The sequence below is a fragment of the Eschscholzia californica genome, unplaced genomic scaffold (genome assembly GCF_041429995.1).
Source record: "Eschscholzia californica isolate CP2 unplaced genomic scaffold, dmEscCali1.0.p SCAF_1, whole genome shotgun sequence".
Classification (NCBI taxonomy): Eukaryota; Viridiplantae; Streptophyta; class Magnoliopsida; order Ranunculales; family Papaveraceae; genus Eschscholzia; species Eschscholzia californica.
In genome coordinates, this window is record NW_028238198.1 from 75,622,050 (window position 1) to 75,647,504 (window position 25,455).

Here is a 25,455-nt window from a genome sequence, read left to right on the forward strand (position 1 = left end):
ACTAACTATAAAAAGGTCCCTTTTTTTTGCAATCTGGTTTGATTATAGTATTTCGAATCATTAGATCTTAGTTTTCTTTTTTTGCTCGGTTTAAACAACACATATATCTTCAATTATATAGTCCACTATTAAAGGATGGTGCGGACCAATCTTCTGGACAGCTAGTGATATTGTCCGCTACATATATTCTAAAGTCTGCCCATATAGATTTGTTGGTATGGACCTAAAAGGCAGGACAACACACATCCTAATAAAATATAACACTAGATTAGATGTGAGGTTAGATTCCAAGAAGACTATAATTTGGTACAATTTAATAGAAAAACAGAACAAACAAAATTCTTCTGAGGGACCATTGAAAAGTTGGGATTATTTAGACTTTAGGTCCCAAATTATTGTAGTAAAGAAAACAACATTTACCATTATTAACAACTCTTCTTCTTTGTCTTGATTCTCTTCTTATTTTCAATGATACAAAGAATTTGGGGTTGAAGAGGACGACCAAATTTATGAATCAATAAATTCATGACCACTTCTTTATACCAATTTCCCTTTTAAAACAGACGTATAATACATTTTTCATTTGACATGTCAAAATAACCTAAAAAAACAGATTAATCAATGACACTTGTCAAGCAATAAATAGAAGTGAATTTTCACCCACACATGTCACACCACATAATTCAACTAACCTATTAAAGGATCGCGTAATTGCAATTTTTGGACCATATAGTTTACTACTACTTGTTAGAGGCAGTAGCTAGAGTTTGATAGTTCAGTTGGACATTAAATTTTGATTTGAACATCATTCTAGGCAGCATAAATGACCCACTTGTGTATATATCTAGACCGTATAAATGTTTTTTTTTGTTGAAATGACCATATAAATGTTGGACGAAAATGTGCATTCAATTTGGCTACGGTTTTAAAATGGTTGAATCGCCAAACATTGGTAGCCCAGTTGGTCAGTGCATCTACTTCGCAAAACGGAGATCCTAAATTCGATCACATGGAAGTACAAATCAGGAAATATTGAACTTCGGTATAAACGAAGTAGTTTAAGTAGTTTTTTTTTTGGAAAATAATTTGATAGTTATTATCACATTGTATCGATGTATCAATGCATTTGTAATGACCATGTCAGTCAATATTAAAAAAAAAAAAGGTTAAATCTTCCTCCTGACCGGGCAACGAGAGATTACAACTTAACAAGATACTAAGAAAATAGTTATGCAATGGTTCCAATGTTCTATATATCTTCTTTGTTATGAGATAAAACGATTATCTCACACAAAAGTTGATTATGATTTAAAGAAGAGCAAGAAACCGCACATCGAAGATTTTTTAGGGTAATTATTTAGATTAATCGTTCGCATAGGTTGCACCTAAAAGTTACACGAAAATTCCTTATGAATCGCGAATATTTAAATAGTTAATGGTACAGTATTTTTTTCAATGAACAACAAACAAACTTAGATACCCAAGCTTGTTCTTTCTTCTTCTTCTATACAGAATAAAAATCAATGGAAACCATGAAAATCAGCTTCAATGGTGGAAAGAACCACTAATTTCTACAAGAAGTTGAACCACATAAACTGTCTTTTTTTACTGCAGGAATGAAGAATGCATACAAGGTTGTATCTGAAAATTTATTTTACAATGACTATGAAGTGAAATCAAGGCCATTCTGCTCTGAGAAGAACCTGACATGCATGAACAGCTAAAGCTTCCAATAAATACCCAATCGATGTAAAATGCCTGAAACAAGGCCCCAAAATAATATTTCGGCGAAAATAACGTAAAGAACGCCTACCCGTTTTGAATGCCATACTCCAATGAATATGTGTTTTTGTATCCAATATATCTGCCAGGAAAAAGAAAACGATTCACATTATTAATGAGCAAGGTAGCAATTTGTTCTCCTATTGATTGGTTTGATTAGGATTTAGACTTGTAATTATTTCATTAGTATATGATGTTTTGGTCATTGAGGCCTTGAGAGAAGGTATGAATGTGTACCATTGTATTATGAGGATCTTCATAGTACCATCCATTAATGAATCCTGCAAATATTCCCTCGGCTGCTAGAACAAACACGAGCATAGCGTTCATGCCAATCCATTCCAATGGCAAAAACAGATAACGAAAACCCAAGATGTCAACCTAGTAAAAAGATGTGCAAAGTTCAGGCAAGTAATTGCTCAAGGTTGACTAAGAAAAATCAGTATATGGTTCATGTATCGATGTTATGAGGAACATTATGTGGGAAAGATAGCGTATTATCATATTGTCTAATCTGTGGCTTTTGGAGAGGCCGCAAGAAAAGAGAATTCTGATCAATCCTGGTTGAGATTCAATCTAATGGCTTGATGGGCTTCTGTATATCTCGGTCACTAAAACCAAGTACTAAGAGCCGCCAAACTAGACATCCCGAGTCGAAGCATGGGTTCATTTGGTCCCACTATATTTATTGTTTCTATTCAAACAAAAAGTAGAAGAGGTAGAAGGGCAGCGAAAAGAAACGTATGTTAGAAAATTAAATTCTAATTAAATGCGGAAGTTACATACCTTCAGCCATTGTTGATTAAGTGATAATCTGGAATCCAAAGATAATCACAGAATACTGAAGTTCTTCTAACCCCAATCCTCTCCGTAAGTTTGTTGTTGTATTGTGATGGAGAGACACAAGCATTAATATAGGAGGGGTTAGGGACCTTCAGTTATGAAACTACTCCCACTTCTTTTCCATCGAAGAAGGGGGTAGTGGGTTGGTTATTGTAACCAACTTTATCTCCCAAATATTCCTAATACCCACGTAGGCAAGCATTTACTGAATTCAAATCAGTAAATTGGTCAAAGCCAAGATAGAGGGAAATTAGGAATGTGGGCCACCCTTAGTCTCTAACAAGAGACGTGTCCAACAACGTAATCATACCAGAACGTAGAAGGCCGAGAATATCAAGGCTGCTGCACCTGCTGTAAGACAAACATAGCTGAAGCTGTATAGTTGTTTGTTCAATGGAACAACTGCAACAAAGAGAGAGTTACATAATTTAATAATAGTAATAAGAATATTAATATCGATTCTAGGCTTATCAACACCCACCATTTGTGAAATGAAGAACGACTCCAACTACGAGAAGAAAAAGGCCCATTACAACCCAATGTTTTAGTCTATCATAGTGGCCCTGCATTTTGAACGGGAACAGATGGATGTGGAAATGGATTTCTTCCTGAATGAAGAAAATGGACAGAGTAATACAAAACCAACCTTCAAGTGTACAAGAATATGCCCACAATGAATGCCGATAATTGTTGTGGAATAGCTGAAATTGAGCTGTATGATCACAGATCGATTTATAGTAGAACAAAAATCGAGTTCCAAAGTTAAATGTTGTTTCTATATCAGAAGGTGTTCCTGATTGCTATAGTAATTGGAGCCGATTTAGGACAGATATTGATATCCTCTATGGAAACTAAGCATACAAAGTTACAAGCATTGTCCCTCTTATCTGAAGTACTCTAGCATGTTCACTTTTGATAGTTCCAAATAACTTTGGGCTAACATTTGGTGTCCGGGATGGCCCACCATCTCTATGACCCATCACGCGCTCAATACATATAGCCACGCCAAACCCACCATTTGTATAAAAAATACCACACGTCCCATGTGAGTCTACGACCAAAAGTCTCATATGACTAAACGTCCATACCCCTTCAGTTTCTATAAACCACCCTTCCCACTCCATTTCTACTCTCATTCCCATCATTTTCTTTGTTCTACTTATCCTCTATCCCTATAATACTTTGACTACATGTCTAGAAGTTGGGTGGGTGTAACCAAGTATTCTTTTTCTTTTTGGGTGTAACCTAGTTGGATTGTATTCAAAGTTAAAACCCACAAACTGTAGTTGTACAAAGCAATTGCATACTATGTCAAACACTTGGTTGGCCAAGTGGTTGATAATGTTGACATAAACTCCAAAATCGTTGCGATCCAAGGTTCGATTCTCAAAGGACGTGGATGAAGGAGTTGAAGGAGATGTCCTTCGACCAAGGTGACAATGCGAACAATTTGTCGGATAGGACAATTGATGTGGAAGATCATCAAGTCCGATTGATTTAGGGATCGTAGAGTTGTAGCTAGAGACCAACTACGATCGTCGAATTACGAAGTAATTCGCGGCTAACTTCGATCGGATCCTACAACGGGTTACACATAAGAGTGACAAATTGATCTAGGATATGACTAGTGGGAGTGAGATATAATCATGGGAGTGTCCCATAAACATATCTCATAGGCCTAAAAAGGAATTAGGCAAAGATAGTACAAAAAGGCCAAAAACAGGGTTTTTGGGCCTAGACCGGTTCGGGTACTTCTAGGACTCGGATTGGGCTGAATTTTGGAGGGTTAGTTGCTGATATAATAAACATTATATCTGCCAATTTTCGTGGTGTTTGGACACCTCCTCCTTAGGGAATTGAGAAAATACCAATAGTTGCTATTTTCGACTATTTCCCTAAATCTTATTCTAAATGGTGTTTTAGGAAACCTAAAAGGAGGTGGATTCTTATTAGGGTTCTATATAAATACTCTTAGGGCAGAGAATAAGGTGTGGAATCTCTCTCTAAGCTTTCTTACTCTACCACATCAAGTAGAGAGGAGAAAGTGAGCTAATTCCCATTAACTATCAATCTCGTCAAAGAAGAAGGTGTTCTTCTTTTCCAACCACCATTGGTGTGCTAGCTATACAACAAGGTGGGAGATCAAATTGATTGCTCGTGTCCCAAGTAGAGGAGCTACACTTGAAGCTCTTGGTCTTCTTCAATCAATTCAACTAGTTCGAGGGAAAAGCGATTAAGGTAATCTACTATCTCCATTAGATTAATTACTAGTTTTGCATGTGATCCTGGGAATACTAGTGTAGACATTAGATGTCATATTTCCGCTATAAACACTAGTAGAAGGGTGTAAATCCCAACAGTGGCGTCAGAGCCTCTTGCTATTAACTAGTTTTTGCTAAGAATCGAACTAATTCATATGCTTGATAGTTTGAAAATTGAGTTTATAAAAGTATTTAAAAGGTGTTTTAAAAGGTATTTTTAACTCATAATTTGATAGGATTCAATAAATTTTCAAATTGAGAATCACATTGATGATTAAAAGTGTTTTAAAAGTCTCAATTTGATTGAATTTCAAACTAATCCATGCTTGATTAAATTGATAGTTATGTTTAAAAAGATTTTAAAACATAAAATTTGATTAATTTTGAATTGGATTCAAAGATTTTTCAAAATTGATTTCAAAATTGTTCTTTGAAAAATTTCAAAAACCTAGATTTTGATCCAAAATTGGTTTGATTAAGAGTTGTTTTTAAGTTTTGGAAACTTTTGAAAAACAAAATTTTGGAATTTTAGAATTTTAGAAGTGTTCTAAAAGGAGTAGTTTTGACTTTAGGAAGCTCTCAAAACAAATTTGGAAAAATTTAAAAGTTTCTAAAAGTTTTAAAATTTTTTTTAGAAGTGTTCTAAAAGGAATTTCAAAAAAAAAAAATTTAAGAAAAGTGTTAAAATTGGAAAATAGCAACTTAGAGTTGCATAAGAAAATTTTTTTTTTTTTTTTTTTTCTTTTTGGAAACTAGGGTTTTGAAAAACCCTAATGTCCGGCCAGGAAGCTTCCTGGCCGGACCAGAAGCTCCTGGATGCGTCCTCTGGACGCGTCTTGAAGACGCGACCAGCAGCTGCGACAGAAGCTTCTGGACGCGTCTTTGAGACGCGTCCAGAGCAGCTACTAAGGACGCGTCTTGAAGACGCGTCCAGGTCGCGTCTAAGACGCGTCCAGGTCGCGTCTAAGACGCGACCAGCAGCTGCGAAGGAGCTTCCTGGACGCGTCTAGGACGCGTCCAGAGCACTCGACCAGACGCGTCTGGGAGGTTCTGGGTGTCTCGGACTAGTCCGAGACACCTAGTGCTGGTCCGGTCCAGTACCAGACACGTCTAGAACGCGTCTGGTACATGGACTAGCGTCCTGGCTCCGGCCAGGACGAGACCAGGCCTTGATAGGCCTCGACCAGGACATGCCGGCCCTATGGGCCGTGCTATGTCCGGACCTTGTCCGAGCCCTTTTTGGGCTTGGGCCGGGACTTGTCTAGGACTTGTCCCGGGCTTTTTCGAGGCTTTACGGACCACGAAAAGGGACCATCATTCGAGTGGGAGTTTTTGCCAAAATTTTTTCCGATTCCAACCAAATAATTCCAAAATCAATCCGGGCCATCCAATAGCCCAAAACGGATTTCTCTTTAAATTGATTTATGAAATCATTAAGAATCGAACCAATATTTTTTCCGAAATTGACCCGGGCTTTCTCGAGCCCAAAACGGAGTTTTTCTTAAAGATGATTTTAGAAATCATAAAAGATAAAACCGGAAAGCACCACTAGTAGAATTCTTCGAATTTAGACTTAAGGTCCGTAATGTGACATGTGATGTCAACAAAAGTATCTCCCAAGATAATCATGCATATATAATTCTTAGCCTTGATATATTATATGATTGCATGTGATGTGATGCGGGAAACTAGTATGGCCATAGATTTATTTCTTTATTCTTGTTTTAAGCACGGATGGGTGCATGCTTTGTAATTAATTTTAATTTCAAGTTTATACGATCTGCGAATCGTTAGAGTCTTGTAATTAGAGTTTAGGGTCTATGAGTCCATTGAAGAAACTCGAGGATGAAATCCAAAGGCGAGTGGGAGAAATCAATGGAGGTTCAAAGATGGTGATCTAAGACGAACCAAAAGGCGAAACAAGAAGAAAACCAAGTGTGATTAGATCTTCTAGGTTAGGGGCCATACTAGGATCCATGTCTGCTTGATTTACTTTCTCGCGCACATTTACTTACTTATTTACGCTTTATGTCGTGGATGTTAGTTAGGCTAAATAGTTCACTATAACAAACGCCAGACTAGCGTAAAAGTCCCCAAAAGTAATCTTCAGTAATCGCCTATCCAGATTAAGACACTCGTTGCGCCCTTGTTCGAGGAAGGTGGGTCGGCCTTCGCAGAGTACCTCCTCTACCTTGGGACAATGCGGGTAGGTCTATAGAAGAGGCCTACACGTCTAAATGGTTCTACTCAACGAGATCAGCAAGAGAGTCTTGGATACTCGAGGCAAAAGGATAGATTAGTCATTCATTAATGAAATCTATCAACCAAGAGTCATAAGGTATGATCAGTGAAGTAGTTCGCTCACCCGGAACGACGGAGTCAAAGGGTAGGGCCTTCGTCCGCTTTACTTCGAAGAACTGGGGTCTTGGAATCACTTATTCAATCGGGGACGATTTTATATTGGATAATGTGGGAAAACTAATGTTTTTCAAAAACGATAACGAGTTTTAAAACTTTGCCATTACTTTATGTAGTTTTAAAGATGACACAAGGAAACAAGTTCGACCTTGGAACATACCTAAGGAAGGTGTTAAACGAAAACATCCATGAAGGAAGGAATCGGGAGATACTTCAAATATTGGATGGAGAGTTTAAAAACAAGCTAAATGTCTCAGACTATCCATTTTTGGATTTTTTGACTGCTAAGGAAATAGAGCATCAAGAGGATGATCAAAAGAGGGCAGAACCAGAATCAATGACTTCTCGATTGTTATCAGCCATGGAGGCTACTCTTAACGAGAAACCTCTGAACATGGAAGTCCCCTCCATCACTCCGAAAACTGAGGATTCAATCCGAAGCAAAGCGAGAGTGGAGAGGTTTGATACAACCAGTAAATTATTGCGTCTGCGCCTCGAGAAAGGAAAACCAGTAGGTCCTCATGTTCGGCAAATGATAGAACTCTTTGCTAAACTAGAAGAGCTGGGTTCTCCTGTTAGCCAATCGGCGGCTAATGACATGATCCTCTATTCACTTCATGAAGGGTTCAATCTATTTAAGATGGAATATGCGATGAATGGATGGAACAAGCCTTTAGAGGAACTTGATGCAATGCTTCAGGCAGCAGAACGACTAACAATGGACTTGGAGCCAAAGAATAAGATTCTTGTGGCTCAAGAGAACAAGAGGCAGAAGAAGAAACCCGCGTTAAAAGGAAAAGGCAAACGTATTGCTAAACCTCAAAACAAAGGTATTCAATCTACGCCAAGATGTTTCTACTGCAGTGGCATAGGCCACTGGAAAAGAAACTGCCCCAAGTTCTTGGAGGACAAAAAGAATGGAACAGTGGCTTCCAATTCAGGTATAAACAGTTAACTTATCAAATACTGAAAATTCCCAAACCTTGGTATATGATACCTAAAATTGCCCTTTCATTGTGAATGTACAGGCGCAGCTGGGAACTGAGTATTTGGCTAAGGAAGACAAAATCCAAGAGGGAGCAGAAGCCTCGACTGCTAAGGATGCTGAAAGGGATCGAAGTCTACTTTAGGCACTATTCTAGATTAATCGTTTTCTAGTTTTTTAACATCATCTCTGTACTAAGTATTATGGAGAATCAATAAAGAACTTTATTTCTAAATTGAGATGTTAATAAGTGCTAAATTTAACAAACTATACCAAAAGATTCTAAAATTGGTCAAAAACCTATAAGATAGGTTCATCCCAATCGGAAAGGGATGAGGACAACAAGTCCACTATAACCAAAACATGAATCAAACTGACAAGAAAGAAAGCCTTGAGTCAAAAACAGAGATTGATCTTCAAACGTACTTCTAACCTATCCATATTTGGAGTGTCCAAAAGGATTAAGATGAAGAACACGAATCAAACTCTATCCTCCAAAATCCATTTAGTCTAGACATAGCTTCTCACAAAACTACCAAAATTCCGTCTAACAGCTAAGCTTGTAAAATCATTACAAAAACTAGCTAATATCTGACGCAATTTCTTTTGAAAGAAATTTGGGCTTCTTCCACAACCAATCAAGAGAACAAAGTGTTTGTTGCTCATGATAGTATTCTTCTAATAATTAGCACACCTGGTCGTCTGGGAGAAAAACACTAATTATTACAAGAATAAGTGGGAGAAAAGTACAAGTCAATTTAATTCGATCATGAGAGGGTCATGAAGAACAATCATGAAACTTGTACAAGACGATTAAAGTCGACCAAGAGCAACAAACTGCGGCTCCTCGGAAAAGGAAAGGTTAAAGACATGATCTTATAAACCCACCGCACAAAAGCGAATGTCATTCGCCGGAGAACTCTCAAAACAAGTGAAAGTGTCTCTAAAGGAATATCTTAAAGTAATTGAGAAAATTCCAAATTGTTGTTCAAAAGCCCTAAAAGGTCAAATCTCAAAGACACAGAAAATAAAGGTTATTTCTGAAGAGATAAAAGACCTGCGCAGAAACGGAAACTGACTCTAGATTTTGGCTAGAACCCAAAATCATCGTGGAATCCATATCTCGTCAAGACATGAAGCTTGATAATTTAAGTCAACAAAAGACCTAAATTGGTTTTCCAAAATAGAATACTGAGAAGGATGGAAACATTCGTGTTTCCCGAAACGAGACAAGAAGAATAAAGATTCTTCCAATCAAGTTATGTCCACAAGCATGCTTCAGAAATCTATCGACGGATTAAAAGCACGCAAGAGTTAGAATCTTCGATTCAAAAGGCAATCAGAGAAATTTGATTTCTGGAGAATGAAGAAAATCTTGAATCACGAGTTTCAAGAAGGTAAGTGGGAGTAAACAAACCTTCCGGGTCCGTATGCAGAGTACATACAAAAGATTGAGTACGACATAAGGTGTTGTATAACAGTAACGAACTGACTCAATAAAGGACCACACACAAAAGGATAAAATGCCATTTTGGGCATCTGAAGATCTATAAGCATAGATCAAAAGGATGATAGGATTAGAGAGACTCAGTACGCTGAGATGCTTGAGATCCGAAACAGAAAATCTAAGACTCGGAAAGTCTAAAAGAATTTCGACCCAAAAACTCATGACAGAGGGCGTTGCAAAACTCGGAGTCTAAAAGACACCGATGAGCTAGCACGCATGAGAGAGACATTTATGTTCGAAAACATAAAGTCAATCATGTTGGACATGATTAGCATTTAAACATCCGAATTCGGATTGGAAAACCGAAACACTACTTAGTACATCCTAGAAGGGTAAAGGATGAAGTAGTACAAAGTTGAACATGTCATCGTAGCAAACTTCCAGACATGGAAGGAAAGTAGGCTAAAAGTGTTTTAAGCCGGGAACTGTTGCAAATACTACACAAAGAATTAAAGGCCTTAACTCTAGTAAAGATTACTAGATATTATCAAGGTTGAAGATAGTAATCTTCAAATTAATTGATAATAAGCAAAGTTTAAAACCGACTACCACGGTAGTCAAACTAAACTGTCACCTAAGACATAGTATGAGATTCATACACAGTCTAAGGCATGAGGTATAAATTTTAAACCTCGACAAGTAAAACTGAGTGGGTAAAAGGAGTTTTACGGAAGAGGCTCAGATTTACAACTCTCGTTATCAGAAATAATAAGAATTATTTCACCAGTCGTCTAAACTTGGTTTAGTGTTTAAACGACAGTCCATCGATAATAAAACGTTCCGAATAGGTTTGTCAGATACGTGATCTGATGAATGAAACCCTATTAAGTGAACTTGGAATATTTATTATCAAAAATCCCTGGTCCAGGTCATTGCATGGACAACAATGACTCACGAAGACTAGCACGGGAGTCGATGGGTTAGCGCAGTTTTATGGGCTATAGGAATAGTATATTCTATTCGACTACGTGGGTGTATAAAAGGTTTATACACTGGATAACCCTCAAATGAGAAGTACATCATTCGTGATGAACGTCAATACTTCTCATGAAGACAATTGGAGAGATTCCTCAAAACATGAGTGCTCCACTCATCTTATGTAAGGAATGCCCGACTTTGGTTCCGTTAAACGCCGCGCCGTAAAAGGAGGTTATAAAGACAGATACTGGGAAGGACAGGATAGACATGAAGTTAAGTGGGAGCGCAAGAATGGATTGTGTCACCCTAATCACATTAGGTACAAAGTGTCTCAAGGCCACTTGATGAGTAGCAACTGAAAATGCGTGGCCGCGCTCAAACGGATTAAAAGTTAATCGTTTGTCTTTTACAGTTGTACTCGGATATCAAGAAAGTCTGAATGATGTGACGTATCAGATGGGATACTAAATTGACACGGGAATCGAGGCATTGCACTTGTTCTAAGTCCAAGTGGGAGTCTGAAGGAGTTGAAGGAGATGTCCTTCGACCAAGGTGACAATGCGAACAATTTGTCGGATAGGACAATTGATGTGGAAGATCATCAAGTCCGATTGATTTAGGGATCGTAGAGTTGTAGCTAGAGACCAACTACGATCGTCGAATTACGAAGTAATTCGCGGCTAACTTCGATCGGATCCTACAACGGGTTACACATAAGAGTGACAAATTGATCTAGGATATAACTAGTGGGAGTGAGATATAATCATGGGAGTGTCCCATAAACATATCTCATAGGCCTAAAAAGGAATTAGGCAAAGATAGTACAAAAAGGCCAAAAACAGGGTTTTTGGGCCTAGACCGGTTCGGGTACTTCTAGGACTCGGATTGGGCTGAATTTTGGAGGGTTAGTTGCTGATATAATAAAAATTATATCTGCCAATTTTCGTGGTGTTTGGACACCTCCTCCTTAGGGAATTGAGAAAATACCAATAGTTGCTATTTTTGACTATTTCCCTAAATCTTATTCTAAAGGGTGTTTTAGGAAACCTAAAAGGAGGTGGATTCTTATTAGGGTTCTATATAAACACTCTTAGGGCAGAGAATAAGGTGTGGAATTTCTCTCTAAGCTTTCTTACTCTACCACATCAAGTAGAGAGGAGAAAGTGAGCTAATTCCCATTAACTATCAATCTAGTCAAAGAAGAAGGTGTTCTTCTTTTCCAACCACCATTGGTGTGCTAGCTATACAACAAGGTGGGAGATCAAATTGATTGCTCGTGTCCCAAGTAGAGGAGCTACACTTGAAGCTCTTGGTCTTCTTCAATCAATTCAACTAGTTCGAGGGAAAAGCGATTAAGGTAATCTACTATCTCCATTAGATTAATTACTAGTTTTGCATGTGATCCTGGGAATACTAGTGTAGACATTAGATGTCATATTTCCGCTATAAACACTAGTAGAAGGGTGTAAATCCCTACAGTGGAATCTATGGTTATTGAATTTGAGTTATTAAAGGTATAAATAATAAATATGTTGGGCTTTAGGCCCATTTAGTTAGTAGTTTAACTTAGGTTATCGTGTTTATCACATCTTGATGACGTATCAATGCCATGTAATTTTATTGATGTTTTTGTTCGAACTCACACTCGTTTGAATGGTTGATTTAAGTTGAATTTAAGTTGACTTGATTTAGATGACTAATAAGATTAAGACAACGAGAAAAAGAAAACACCACCTAACTTTGTTATGTTCTTGGCCCTCATTGGTTGGGACATATCTGGATAACATTAGCTTCTGGCTATGGTCAGCCCCTTTTTCTCAAGCAACTTAGTATTTTTCAACTAATCAATTTAGCAAGAAAATAGAATGGGAGAATGTTTATGAAAACCTTAATTTATTTTCCTGATGGGGATGAATGAATGGAGAACAAGGAGAAAATTGAAAAGAGAATGAAAAAATGTTAGTAATTACCGCAACAGTAAGGCCTCTGAAGATATCAAGAGATGCAACTCGTTGCGTCCTTTGATGATGAGCTGCTGCTACTTTATTTTCATTCTTATCTTCTTCCTCCTCTATAATCAGCCTCATATCATACTGATCATTACTAGTACTACTAGTATTAGTAACTTCACCTTCTTTCATGATCCACTCAAAAGAAAGGAATATGATCAAATTACTTCAATAATTAATCGGACTTTTTTCTCTACACAGAGCAAGTTTGCTGCTCACAACTCATGTTTGAAGTTTGAACCTCTCTCTCTCTCTCTCTCTCTCTCTTTATCATCAGTTTCTCACTCTAATCTATAACACTTTTGGTTAAGTTTGTTAGTTCAATCGTCAGTTTCAGCAATCGTCACCTCGTTGTCCGATTCTGACTAAACTCAATTAATATCAAGATCAATAATTTGTATCAACAAGTGACACTTTGGCCGAGTGGTTAAGGCGTGTGCCTGCTAAGTACATGGGGTTTCCCCGCTGAGAGTTCGAATCTCTCAGGCGTCGCTTTATTTTTCATTATTTTTTTTTTTGGAAGACGACTACGATCTACGTCTTTCGTGATATTTGGCATTTGATACATCATAGATGTGATAAGTTCGATAACTGCCCACTCAAACATTAACAACACCGGGCCCATAGCCCAACAAAGACAATGGCCTGAAGCCCAACAACTTTATTAATACCTACATAATCCCAATTCAAATAACCAAAGATTCCACCTTCTCTGGGATTCGAACCTGGGACCTCCAGGGATTTCTTGAGTTTATGTCAACACCTTGGAACCACTTGGGCTACCAACCGTTGACTTTTATTTTTCATTATTGTGCAAGTGTTTTCTGTTTTTCTTTATTTTCTCTGTTTTCTATTGGTCGATTCTACCATTTCAATTAGGGTGAGTAAAAACCGAACCAAATCAGATCGAACCGGATCGATCAATTTTTAGGCCGAACCGATCACTGTTCGGTTTGATTCGGCCGAAAAACCGATCAACCCAAACCGGTTTGGTTTGGCTTCGACTTGTGTTTCTAGAAACCGCCCAAGCCGAACCGACCGAACAGTGAAGTTTTTTCTTTATCGCAATACAATATGCTAAACAGGGATAGAGATTAAAAAGTACTAAACTTTAGTACTAATTCTAAACCCCCCATTGTTTTTCTTTTAGAAACTTACATTAATAATTTTAATTCTATTCCCTCTTTTAATTATCTAGGAATGTCTAAAAAGTTCTTTGTCCCTTCTAGAGGTCGTAGTTGAGGCATTTTGTCGTATTGGTTTGATATGATTAATATCAATGTAAATTACTCTTCCCAAAATGTTATCCATATTACTAATAATTATAATCCTTCAGATACTCAATGGGACCTATTATGTATATATGGTCCCCCCATATTCAAGACTGAGATTTGTTCTAGTCTAATTTGCTCACTAGAATTCAAAATATTTCCAATCCTGTGTGTGTCATAGGCGATCTTAATGCCATAGGATCCCTAAATGATAAATGGGGTGGTTCTTCCCATAATCCTTATATACATCATTTTCAGTCTTTTGTGACCAATGCCGGCCTTATCGACTTGGGTTTCCACGGCCCAGGTTATACTTGGACTAATAATAGATCTCTTAATCATCTCACTGGAGAGAGACTAGACAAGGCCTATTGCAACCCTGACTGGTTAGTTAACTTCCCCGAGGCTGATTTATTCCATTTGCTTCGCTACAATAGTGATCATGCCCCGAACTTACTTCGTATGAAATCGTATGAAGGTAGAAAACAGGGTTGTAGAAACCATAGAGAGATACGAGAAATTCTGGACGACCCATACCAATTATCCAGAAACTTTTAAAACTGAATGGAATTCGGTAACCGACAATTTTCATGAAAAAGTTATTAAAGTTAGATCCTCTTTGAAATCTTGGAGTAACAGAGCCTTTGGTATGATAAAAAACAGACTAGCGGGTCTTAAACATCGTTTGCTTAACATTCAAGCGCTCTGTCCTAATCTAACTACTTTACAAATTGAATCTGATTTGCAGGAAAAAATCATTTTTCTAGAAGAAACTCAACGAATAAAAGCATAACAAATATCATGTCTGAGATGGGCCAAAATTGGTGATAGAAACTCCAAAGCTTTTCACGTTTCAATGTCGCAAAGAAAGCAAAAGAATAAAATCAGCCAACTCAAAACAAACTCAGGGGTGGAAGTTACTACGGAAAACGAAATCAAAACAGAGTTGGTGGCTCACTTTCAGAATTTATTTGAAGAGGAACCAGTCATCCCTCCACCAATAGAGATACTCGGAGCATATAAATCTATCACAGCAGAAAATCTTTACTACATCTCAAGGATCCCTGATCTAGAGGAGATAAAGCAAGTTGTGATGATGATGGAATCTTGTAAAAGTCCAGGACCAGACGGTCTCTCATGTCATTTTTTCCAACACAATTGGGACGTTATCGGGACAGAACTCGTCAGCTATATTCAAAAGATTTTCGAGACAGGAACGTTTGATCCCGCCATAAATCACACCACAATTGCTTTGATTCCCAAAATCAGATCTCCGAGTATGGCCTCAGATTTTCGTCCTATTGCTCTATGCAACTTCGTTTATAAATTCATCTCAAAGGCATAGCCAATCGAATACAACCATTTCTCGAGGATTGTATCACTTGGACTCAGAGCGCTTTTGTCCCAGAACGACAAATTTTGGATAATATCATTATCACTCAAGAGTTGATTCATTCTATGAACAACTCTCGTGCAAGAAAAGGTGGTTTTTTCCTCAAGATGGACATGGAGAAAGCATACGATCGTGTCAACTGGACTTTTCTCAAAAAACTCCTTTCGCCAACAGGTATAACAGGTCATCTACTTCAACTTATTATGCAGTGTGTAACCACACCAAAGTATAATGTCCTTATCAATGTGGGTCTTTCTGGGGACTTTTCTGCTTCCCGTGGTCTCGGGCAAGGGTGCCCTTTGTCACCCTACCTGTTTATTCTCATTGCTCAGTTTTTATCCTTCTTGATCACGAGTTTCGAGTTACAAGGCAAATACAAAGGTTATAAAGCAAATAAAAACTGTCCTCCTGTATCACACTTGCTCTTCACGGATGATCTGGTTCTCTTTGGCTACTCAACATCAGAAGCTCTAAATTCAATCAAGGAAATTCTGTCAATGTACTCCTCCTTTTCAGGTCAGGCCATCAACTTTAATAAGTCAGCTCTTTACTTTGGTCCTTTTGTATCTCAAAACATGAAGGATTCCTTCACCATCGACCTCCGAACTCCTATCATGTCAGATCAATCAAAATACTTAGGAGCACTCATATTGAAACCAGGTAATAGAATCAAAACTTATGATCGGCTTATTGAAAAATTTAACAAAACTCTTGCAGGTTGGAAACAAAAGTTGGCTTCCCAATCAGGACGTACTGTCCTCATCAAATCGGTCTTAAATTCATATTGTTCATACCCCTTTTATACTCAGAAGATCCCTAAACATGTCCTTAATCAATTAGAACAACTAGAAAGAAATTTCTGGTGGGGTCAAATTTCTAATGAACACAAAGTACATTTTATTAATTGGCAAATCATCAGCAGTTCTAAAGACCTTGGTGGTCTGGGAATAAGAAGCCTAGAACATGTCAACGACTCCCTCCTAGCCAAAACGGTATGGAGGTTATTGAACCATCCTGAGGCCATCTGGGCCCAAATTATTAAAGGTAATATTATTACTATAGTGACTTCTGGTCTTCTAATGATCTTAAATCTCATAATCCTTTTTGGAAGTCTATCTTAAATGTTAAACAAATTATGCATCAAAACAGCTTATGGTTAGTACGAAATGGTTCGGACATCAACATTTTATCTGACCCATGGATTCCCAATACAACCAGTCAGACTCGAAGAACAATTATGGATCTTCCTAACAACATACAAAAAGTTGCTGATATGATAAATCAAGAGTCCAAGACATGGAAGGAGGACATCCTCAACCAGTTCTTTGATCAAAACTCGGTCCAAGACATTATCAATATCAACATTCCACACTCAAGAGACCAAGATAAGCTCATTTGGAAACCAACACCAACTGGAAAGTTTACCATTAAGTCCTACCATGAAACAGTGAGACCTTCTGTTTCTATAAGTGAAAGTTTAAACTCTTTTCGTTGGACTAAACTATGGAAGAAGACAAAATGGAACCAAAAATCCAATTATTTGTTTGGAGACTTGTACATAACAGTTTGGCAGTACTTAACAACATAGTTAAGAGGATACATTCAATAGATCAGACATGCAAAATATGTTTCAGAAAAATAGAAACTACGAATCATTTGTTTGGGGAATGTGAAAGTTTTAAAGATTTAATCCAACAAGCGAACTCAGAGGTTCAGAGACATGCAACTGATAATCCGATCATAACTCTGACTAACATACTAAATTTAGGGGAAAGCAAAAATGAACTTTGGTTGTAATGCACTTATCTGATCTGGTATTGGTGGAAGGCAAGAAACGAAAAACACTTCAAGAACAAATCTGTTGATATTCGATCTATCTTTCATCATACTTCCATCGCAGTAAGGTACGTAAACCCTAACCCTTTGATTCATAATATTTCAACTGATCTTATACAGGCACAAATATGGATTCCCCCACCTATTGGAACAATGAAAGTAAATGTCGATGGTTCTTATAATCAAACACGAGCATCAGCAGGATTGGTGGTCAGAAACTCTAATGGAGTTGAGCTAGAACGAAGAACGGTCTGGTTTTCTCCCCTCTCTCTTATCCACAATGAAATAGAAGCCTTCAAACTAGGGATGGAGACGGCCGAGTCTTTAGGGTTAACGAATTATATATTAGAAGGGGATTCGCTCCTTACCGTAAGATATCTTACCGACGGTCTGGACCACGTCCCATGGAGGTTGTTGGATGAGATTTTCAATCTACGTGACAAGATCTCGCGAAGACACGTGCATGTAACTTTTTGTCAAAGAGCGTGCAACACGCGTGCACATGAGCTGGCGACAACTTCCAGTGTTTATAACTAGCAATGAGCTTGTTATAGCCTTTAGTCAATGTTTTTATTTTTCGGTCCTACCTTAACGATTTTTGGGTTGTTCTTGTAATATACTTATTTGAATGAAAGGTTTTACTTCAAAAAAAAACTAAAAAGAAAAAATAAAAAGACCCTACTCTTCACAGAGTCCCCCGTCGTCCCAGCTGTCTTCATCATCAAACACAATCAATTGAACAGGTAATCAAAGTAATTGACTAATTCCTCTGTTAATATATGTTGGCACTTTCAATCCATTATTACTATCATCTTCACCATCGAGTTCACAATTCTATTTTTTAGTTTTTTGGTTTGTAATGGTGGAAACCATATGATGGATTTTAACTAGAATTTTCGTATATGTAATGGTGGAAAAGTACGATGGATTATTAATTTCTATTTTTGGTATATGCAATGAAAGGAATAGAACTAGTTTACTATTTTCTTTAAATTATGTTCGGTTTAACCGATCAATCGAATTCAATCGAGCCGAACCAAATTGATCGAACCTTGTCGGTCGGTTGAATGATCGACTCGACTTCGGTCGATGATTTAGTCAAACCGCCACGGTTCGACTACGGCTCGAGCCAAAACGAAAAAAACTGACCGTTGCTCACCCCTAGTTTCAAAAACATCTTGACCCCTAAGCCCTTATAAACACCCTCATCACACGGGGCATGACGCCCATTTATTCCTTGATCTACCTTATTTCCACCCAGGATCAATATGTCTTGGATATTATTATAAACATACCATGTATTTTCATAAATAGAAACATAATAATTTAAATATAGGATAAATTATCAATTTAGACATTGTTTTATCTGAAACGATAATGATTGTGTCGGTCAACATTACTCAATCTGATATATATAAAACTTTGAGATAATTTTATACCAGTTGAACATGAATTATCATTGACTCTTACAAACTTGTTTTACCTTGATCAGACTAGGGTACGATATCTTGATTTTGTTATTATAGCTTCGAGATCTTTTGTTACGTGAGTTTAGTGATTGATTTGTTCAACTAAAAAAAAAGTTTAGTGATTGATTCTGTAATATGAGATGTTTTTTTGTACAAATTTCCTAATAGTTTGGATGTAATGACGTAGTATCAGAACTAACTACATGTTACAGAATACAAGACAAAAAGTAGCTAGAAACGAATTTCCGACTTCAGATTACGTGTGCCCGAGATGTATTAAGTTCAGCGCATTGTTAAATACAATGACATTATGAATCAATAGAGCGAACACCTACTAGTATAGACAAAAATGGGAATGTGGTCCTATTTCGCAACTATAATTAAAAATAAAATAAATGAATGCTTCATTTTTTGAATCACATGCACACCATAGTTCGAGTAAACACCGATAAACTTCTTGTTCTTAGCATTACCAACTACAATCTACTTCCAAAATCCCCAAACCTAATAAAAAAGAATACCCAACAAAAAAATAATTTATTTTAGTGTTGCCAAACGACACCTTAATATGAATTTAAGCAAGAGAAGAAAACACAAGCCAAATAATATTGATTGTTAAGATTACAAGTACCTGAAGGTAAATCTAAGGAGTGTTAGTTCACCAAGTTTTTTCTTGCCACCTCTGGTTGTTAGTAAACACTTGAATGGGAAAGACAATTAAGGACTCTACAAACAATTCTGAGCAGAAACCAAAGTACAATGAATTTATGTTAAAACACTCACAAATGGGATATCAAATCCTACTAATAAACACCTAAGATATTAGGTCGTTCTTGAATAATCCAATGTGACGAAGATTCGCACTAATAAACACTTTTGACAATCACAAACAACTTCCCCTTTCCTAACCTTATTTATCTCCCATATTGAAGTCTGTTAATTTCATCATGACCTATGTGTTGCTCAAATGTTGATTTTAAGAACGCATGTTTCGTGGAAGGTGAGTAAGAAATCAGTTTTCCCATATAAAACACGGTAAAAGTTTTGAGTCCATTTCCGCACTTTCTTTTCCTATAAGAAATCGGTTTTCACATCAATACATCCGGCGTATAAAATCTATTTACTTCAGAAAATCGATTTTCTCGGCACTATTTTCACGCGTAACAAACGAACCCTTAATAAAATGAAGTTTAGGGTTTTCTCGAAGTGGCAGTTCTGTGATTGTTATATGTACCTCATTTATAAAGAACAATCAACGTTTCTTCAGAACCAAGTAAGTATCCCGCTATTCTCTTCTCACTTTCACTTTCTCTCTACAAGTACAACACACAGAACTTTCTAGGGTTTCTCATTCATTTCCTCAAGAAGAAAATGAGGTCAGCTCTACTTGATTTCTCTTTGTTTTCTTGTTCCCTTTTTAAAGTTTTTGTTTCTTGATTGTTTTCACCAATGAGATCTTCCCCGTTTTGTAGTATATAAAGTTTCAGACTTTCAGTAGATGTTTTTTTTTCTATGATGAAGTTTGTTTGTGATGTCATCTGATTTAGTTTTGCTTCTTTTAGGGTAAAGATTTTTAATTTTGGGTTGTTTATCTATGATTTGTAAGTTGGGGTTTAGGGTTTATTTGCTCAAGTTAGATATTTGAGAACGTTAAGCTAGCATTGAGGATGTAGTTGGTTGAGAACGTTTTGCTTCTTTTAGGGTAAAGATTTTTAATTTTGGGTTGTTTATCTATGATTTGTAAGTTGGGGTTTAGGGTTTATTTGCTCGAGTTAGATATTTGAGAACGTTAAGCTAGCATTGAGGATGTAGTTGGTTGGGGTTTAGGGCAAATTACTTTAAATTCTCCATGAATATGCTTTAATTTGTTTCTTTATCCAAAGTTAGGAAGTCTCTTGTTAGAACTGTCCAAAAGGGGAAAAAGGCGAACTTGTAAGCAAGATTATAATATCTAGATCCTCTCAACTCATTACCAATTTGACCACAAATTTAACATCTTCATTAGATGAAGAGTCTCTAGTAATTATCTAAATTTTTGTCTTCTTCGTGAAGAAATATACATGATTTCGGGAGTAAATGAGAATGATATGGCAAAAAGTTTATCGACGCGGAAGGCTCAGAATCATGCAACAACTTTTTCGTCTGAAAAATGTATATCACGAGCAAGACATATTTCCGCAATTGATAACACCACGTTTCATTTATAAATTGTTTCCAAGTGATAAGTCTTCCCCTTAGGCTGTCTATTGGTGGATGTAGTTGGTCACTCCTTACCTGCCATGTCGTGGCTAGGCCATACCATGTGTTTGCTAGGCACCCATGTTTTGCATTGGGCGTCCTTTGAGGATTCATTAAATTTTTGGGTCGTGGCCTCGTGGGACATTTCCAAATCTACCCAAGCCATTTGAGGTTTCTTTGTGCTATGTAGTCTGTCTCAGTCGAGATGTTCGAGAATCTCGTGCCTCGGCTCGGTCTCGGACCTCTCCCGACTCCCGAGATGAAACTCGACCGAAGCACCAAGTTAGGGTTTGGCCGAGATTCTTGTCTATCTCGACCGATACAGACCGAGACAAACCTACTTGTCTCGGCTGAATAGCAGCTTTAAATTTTTTGGGCTTTCTGTTAGAAACTTTAAATCCTAATTGCATACTAAATATTTATTACCTTCTTAACTACTTATTATATTCCCAATCAGTCTAAGATAATTAACACTAATATAATATAAATATTCCAGGTCTTTTCCCTTAGGAACATTGAAAGTTTTGGTAGATTAGGAATACAAAAGGTAAATAAAGTTAGAGAGAGTAGTACAAACTAAAATTAAGAACTAAGGAGAAGTGAATAACACAAGAAGATTCAAAGTTTAAAGAAGAAGGTGATTCCACACATCGGACTAAAGAAGAATGGAGGTTATATTTTAGGTCTTGGTGCAGGGTAATACCCTGCTGCCTCGGCCGGGCTCGGTCTTGGATCGATGTCGGCCTTTGGCCGGACCGAGACCTACTACATAGTCTCTGTGTCTCTTGGCTTGGGGCATTTATTAGGAGTATTGGAGAAAAGAAGCGGGAAAAAACCTACCCCTCTCTCTCTCTCTCTCCTTCCTAGTCACTGTTTATACTTTATAATTAATGTATTGGAAGTCCTACATCATGAAAGAGACTACTGCAAAATCAGTGCATGACTGTTTGTACTTTATATTACCTTCTTTTTTGGAATGAGGATCTTAGTTAGATATCTTACACTAATATGTTAAGTGGCAGCTAGATGCTACTAGGAAATAAGTGCATGAGTATTTCTGCCGTAGGTTAAACTGTTAATGTAGTCATTTCCTATTCTACCTGCTTATCCTGATAGGCCCAATAAAGGGACTTGCCTTGCATCCTCTTACCAGCTTCATAAATTGAATTTTTGTGGAATAGATAGTAATTTAGTTCCGTCATGCTCTTTCCATATTTCCGAGTTCACTGTGATGTTCTAAAAAGCATTTGTTGGGAACTCTGTAGTCTTCATCCCCAAGTGAAGTGGGCACAAAGGGAAGATAAAGTATACCTTACAGTGCTATTAGCTGATTCAAAAGATGCAAAGGTGGATCTTGACAAGGATGGAGTGTTTACATTCTCTGCTACAGCTGGAGCAGGAAACAGTCAGTATGAATTGAAATTGGAGCTCTTTGATAAGGTCAATGTAGAGGTAAGAAGAGATACTTTGTAACGATGGTTAATGCTGGTTCTCCGCTGATTTGCATGGGCTGACATATATGTTTATACATATATATATTCTTAGATATATTGCAAAAAAACATATTATTAGTGAGAAATTTATATGTGCTGGTGGTGGCAACTGTTGATTGTTAAGCCCTTCTGCTTGTCCTGAATCGCCTACCATTTATGCCTCTTTGAGATATTTAAGCTTTCCACCATTAACTTTCAGGCATTATCTCTGTTGTCAGATTCCCAATTCCCACTGATACTGATTCTTTTTGTTTCAAATATTACCAGGAAAGCAAAATTAACACTGGTGTGAGGAGTATTTTCTGTGTTATTGAAAAAGCCGAGAAAGGCTGGTGGAAGAGTCTGTTGCGTGGCAATGAAAAAACACCCCACTATGTTAAAGTAGATTGGGACAAATGGGTAGATGAAGATGAAGTCGACGAAACTGGTCCGCTCTTCCACTCAATTTTCAAACATTCCCTTCCTAATCTCCTACATAACTTTATTGTATTGTGTAGTTTCGATACATATCTCTGGTTTAATCTTATTGAATTTTACTTCAGGTCCACCTGGTGCCGAAGGCATGGATTTCTCGGTATGAATGTGATATTCTATGTTTGTTGTATTCTCAAAAAATTGCTTCGCTACTTTTCTAATGTTTCTTCCTACTATATTTCGCAGCAATTTGGCGGTATGGGTGGTATGGGTGGTATGGGCGGTATGGGCGGTATGGGCGGTATGGGCGGTATGGGTGGTATGGGCGGTATGGGCGGCATGGATTTGAGCAGCATGATGGGTGGTATGGGAGGTATGGGTGGTATGGGAGGTATGGGTGGAATGGGTGACATGGGCGGTTTTGACGAGAGTGACGATGATGAAGGTAATGAAATCCTAACCTTCAATGACATCCATTCTGTACAATGATATCTAATTGAACTTCCCTTGCTCAATTTTACTACTTACTTCAGAGTCTTTCTACCCCCAACAATGTTGAAAACTGCAGGATGAGAATCTGACTTTAAAAAAATGTTTCATCTGACAGATTATCTGTCCCAAGTTCTCCTTTGACCTTTATGAGTTGGAGCACTTCGCCACAGATTTTGAGCCTGACTTGGTTGTTTTATATTGTAGATGTAGAAGTGGAGAAACCTGGAGAAATCGAAGCTGAAAAGAAAGATGGAGCTTCAGACTCGAAAACAGGGTCTGCTTGAACCACGTTGTTGAGCTGTCCATCTTCATGACTTAAAACTCTAGTTTCCATACTAATTTCCAGATAAAGTTGTCTGAAAATATGGTTGCAATCAATTAACTGGAAAGTGTTCATCCTAAATTATAATTAGAGTGAGACTATGCACCAGAGTGTCTTCATTTTACCTTATTGTAGCAGAACTGTTAGTTTTTACTCACCTGTTCTTGAATCTTTTGAAACTAGTTTTTTCTCTATTCTGATTCAAATTCTTCCTAGTTTCCATTTCACCATAATCTTAACAGGACAATTGTTTATGAATATCATGATCAGGTGAAGAAATCATTAGATCGATTAAAGAGGGGCTGCATTTTGTTGTCTTGATTACTTTTTAGAATCCTTACTCTTTACCATGCTTTTGTGGCTTTTTCTTGCTTGTAAATATGATTTTAGAACCTTCTTACGTTGATTTTTGTGTCACTCGCGGCGATGTTTTTCTGCTTCATAATAATCATGAAAATGTTGGGACAAAATCGTACTTGTGCGTGCTTGTATTGCTAGTACACGTAAAATCAAAGTTTGTTGGAAGTGTAAATTTTCTCAAAATGATACCGTGGAAACTTGTATACGGAGTATTATCTTACTATATAAGAGTTCTTTGTAGATTATTAGTTTTTATCCGTTTATAATGAGTAGCTAAACACCTAATTTAGGGTTAGGATGAAGTCTTAGTTTTGTATGATAGGATGACATTTTTCTCACGATAAATATATTCGATATGCTTTGATTTTTTTTTTTTTTTTGTTGAAATCGATATGCTTTGGTTGATAAATTTAATTTCTTTTGCACTTGTTTTATGGTATTTCCTTCGTTAATTATGTTTACAATTTGATGTTACATGTTTAAACTTAGAGTCTTTAATGTATCATGCTTAGGTTTTGATAAGTAATAGTTGGAGCATCTCTTAAATATTTGTCTCGAAATTAATATATTAGAAGTTTATGTCGTTTTAAAAGATTATAATTTTTCGAGGTTTGGTATGAATAGTTACCTTCCCTTGAGTTATAAGAAAAAGATTTGATTGTGAAGGACTAGGTCACTTTACATACATGATAAGGTGGATTCTGAAACTCTAGATTTCTCCTTTATTGATCCTTTCACCATTATTGTCTATCCCCGTCGATTGTTTGAATAATCTTGTTATTTTTATTTTTCTCATCACGAAAACCAACTTTCGAAGGAAACTATATCAGTTATAGGATTTAGAATAAATTGATTTAGTCTCTGCGGATCGACCTGGTCTTACCGGAATTATCACTTGACACCCGTATACTTGCGGGTGGTGACCTATTTAGGATAACCTTATAGGCCCATCACTGAGTTCATAGTAGTTATGATATGAAGATGAATACGTATTGAAGTTATTAATAAAGTTTTCTTCCACCTAGAGGTATAATCTTCCACCTAGAGGTCAAGGGTTCGAGGCATACGCTGAACAATTCGTAAAAAAAAGTCCATTGCTACTCTCCGAGCAACACATGAATATACATTACTTTCTCACCTCTCATCGGTCAAATCAGTTATCAACAAATTTCACAAAAATGGCATGGGGATGGTTGTGCAATTTTCTCATGACATTTTGGGTTATATAACACAATACCTTATGGAGTGTTTATATTATATTTATATAATATTCCCTTGTTTTGTGGTGAGTTAATTTCAAAATGAGTGAAATTTGGAGATACAGAGATAAACTTATGCATAATAAGATGAAAACGTGAAATGTTGGAAGAAACTTGTATTTCTCGAAAACTTTAAGAAATAATTTAATTGCATAAGTTTTAGGTTTGCCAAGTCTTTCGCTCGC

The 25,455-nt window shown here is 37.1% G+C and overlaps 2 protein-coding genes and 1 non-coding gene across 4 annotated transcripts; 2 read left to right on the forward strand and 1 right to left on the reverse strand.

The window, feature by feature from the left end:
- Positions 1-1,581: 1,581 nt before the first annotated feature.
- LOC147569189 (uncharacterized) lies at positions 1,582-12,855 on the reverse strand. Its single transcript, XM_086662204.1, has 6 exons — positions 12,685-12,855; positions 3,272-3,400; positions 3,107-3,188; positions 2,936-3,027; positions 2,020-2,163; positions 1,582-1,864 (listed from the first exon to the last, which is right to left on the reverse strand). The coding sequence occupies exons 1-6, from the start codon at positions 12,853-12,855 to the stop codon at positions 1,721-1,723; spliced, it is 762 nt and encodes a 253-aa protein (XP_086518330.1). The 3' UTR covers positions 1,582-1,720.
- Positions 12,856-13,132: 277 nt separating this feature from the next.
- On the forward strand, positions 13,133-13,215 carry TRNAS-GCU (transfer RNA serine (anticodon GCU)). Its single transcript has one exon. It is a non-coding gene; the product is annotated as a tRNA-Ser (tRNA).
- A 6,685-nt stretch (positions 13,216-19,900) lies between these two features.
- On the forward strand, positions 19,901-23,857 carry LOC147569191 (uncharacterized protein OsI_027940-like). Of its 2 annotated transcripts, none has more exons than XM_086655632.1 (6): positions 19,901-20,068; positions 22,196-22,382; positions 22,691-22,850; positions 22,966-22,997; positions 23,084-23,282; positions 23,534-23,857. In XM_086655632.1, the coding sequence occupies exons 1-6, from the start codon at positions 20,064-20,066 to the stop codon at positions 23,611-23,613; spliced, it is 663 nt and encodes a 220-aa protein (XP_086511758.1). In that variant the 5' UTR covers positions 19,901-20,063; the 3' UTR covers positions 23,614-23,857. The 2 variants fall into 2 exon arrangements, with proteins under 2 accessions (XP_086511758.1, XP_086511757.1); XM_086655631.1 differs by having other exon boundaries at positions 19,919-20,255; positions 20,394-22,382.
- Positions 23,858-25,455: the final 1,598 nt, after the last annotated feature.

Coding starts and splice junctions, on each gene's coding strand:
- LOC147569189 (XM_086662204.1), bottom strand. CDS start 12,855: ATGAAAGAAGGTGAAGTTACTAATACTAGTAGTACTAGTAATGATCAG. Junction 3,189..3,271: donor ATATTCTTGTACACTTGAAG/GTTGGTTTTGTA, acceptor TTCAAAATGCAG/GGCCACTATGATAGACTAAA. Junction 3,028..3,106: donor CGTTCTTCATTTCACAAATG/GTGGGTGTTGAT, acceptor TCTTTGTTGCAG/TTGTTCCATTGAACAAACAA.
- LOC147569191 (XM_086655631.1), top strand. CDS start 22,131: ATGCTCTTTCCATATTTCCGAGTTCACTGTGATGTTCTAAAAAGCATT. Junction 22,851..22,965: donor AGATGAAGTCGACGAAACTG/GTCCGCTCTTCC, acceptor ATTTTACTTCAG/GTCCACCTGGTGCCGAAGGC. Junction 22,998..23,083: donor CCGAAGGCATGGATTTCTCG/GTATGAATGTGA, acceptor TATATTTCGCAG/CAATTTGGCGGTATGGGTGG.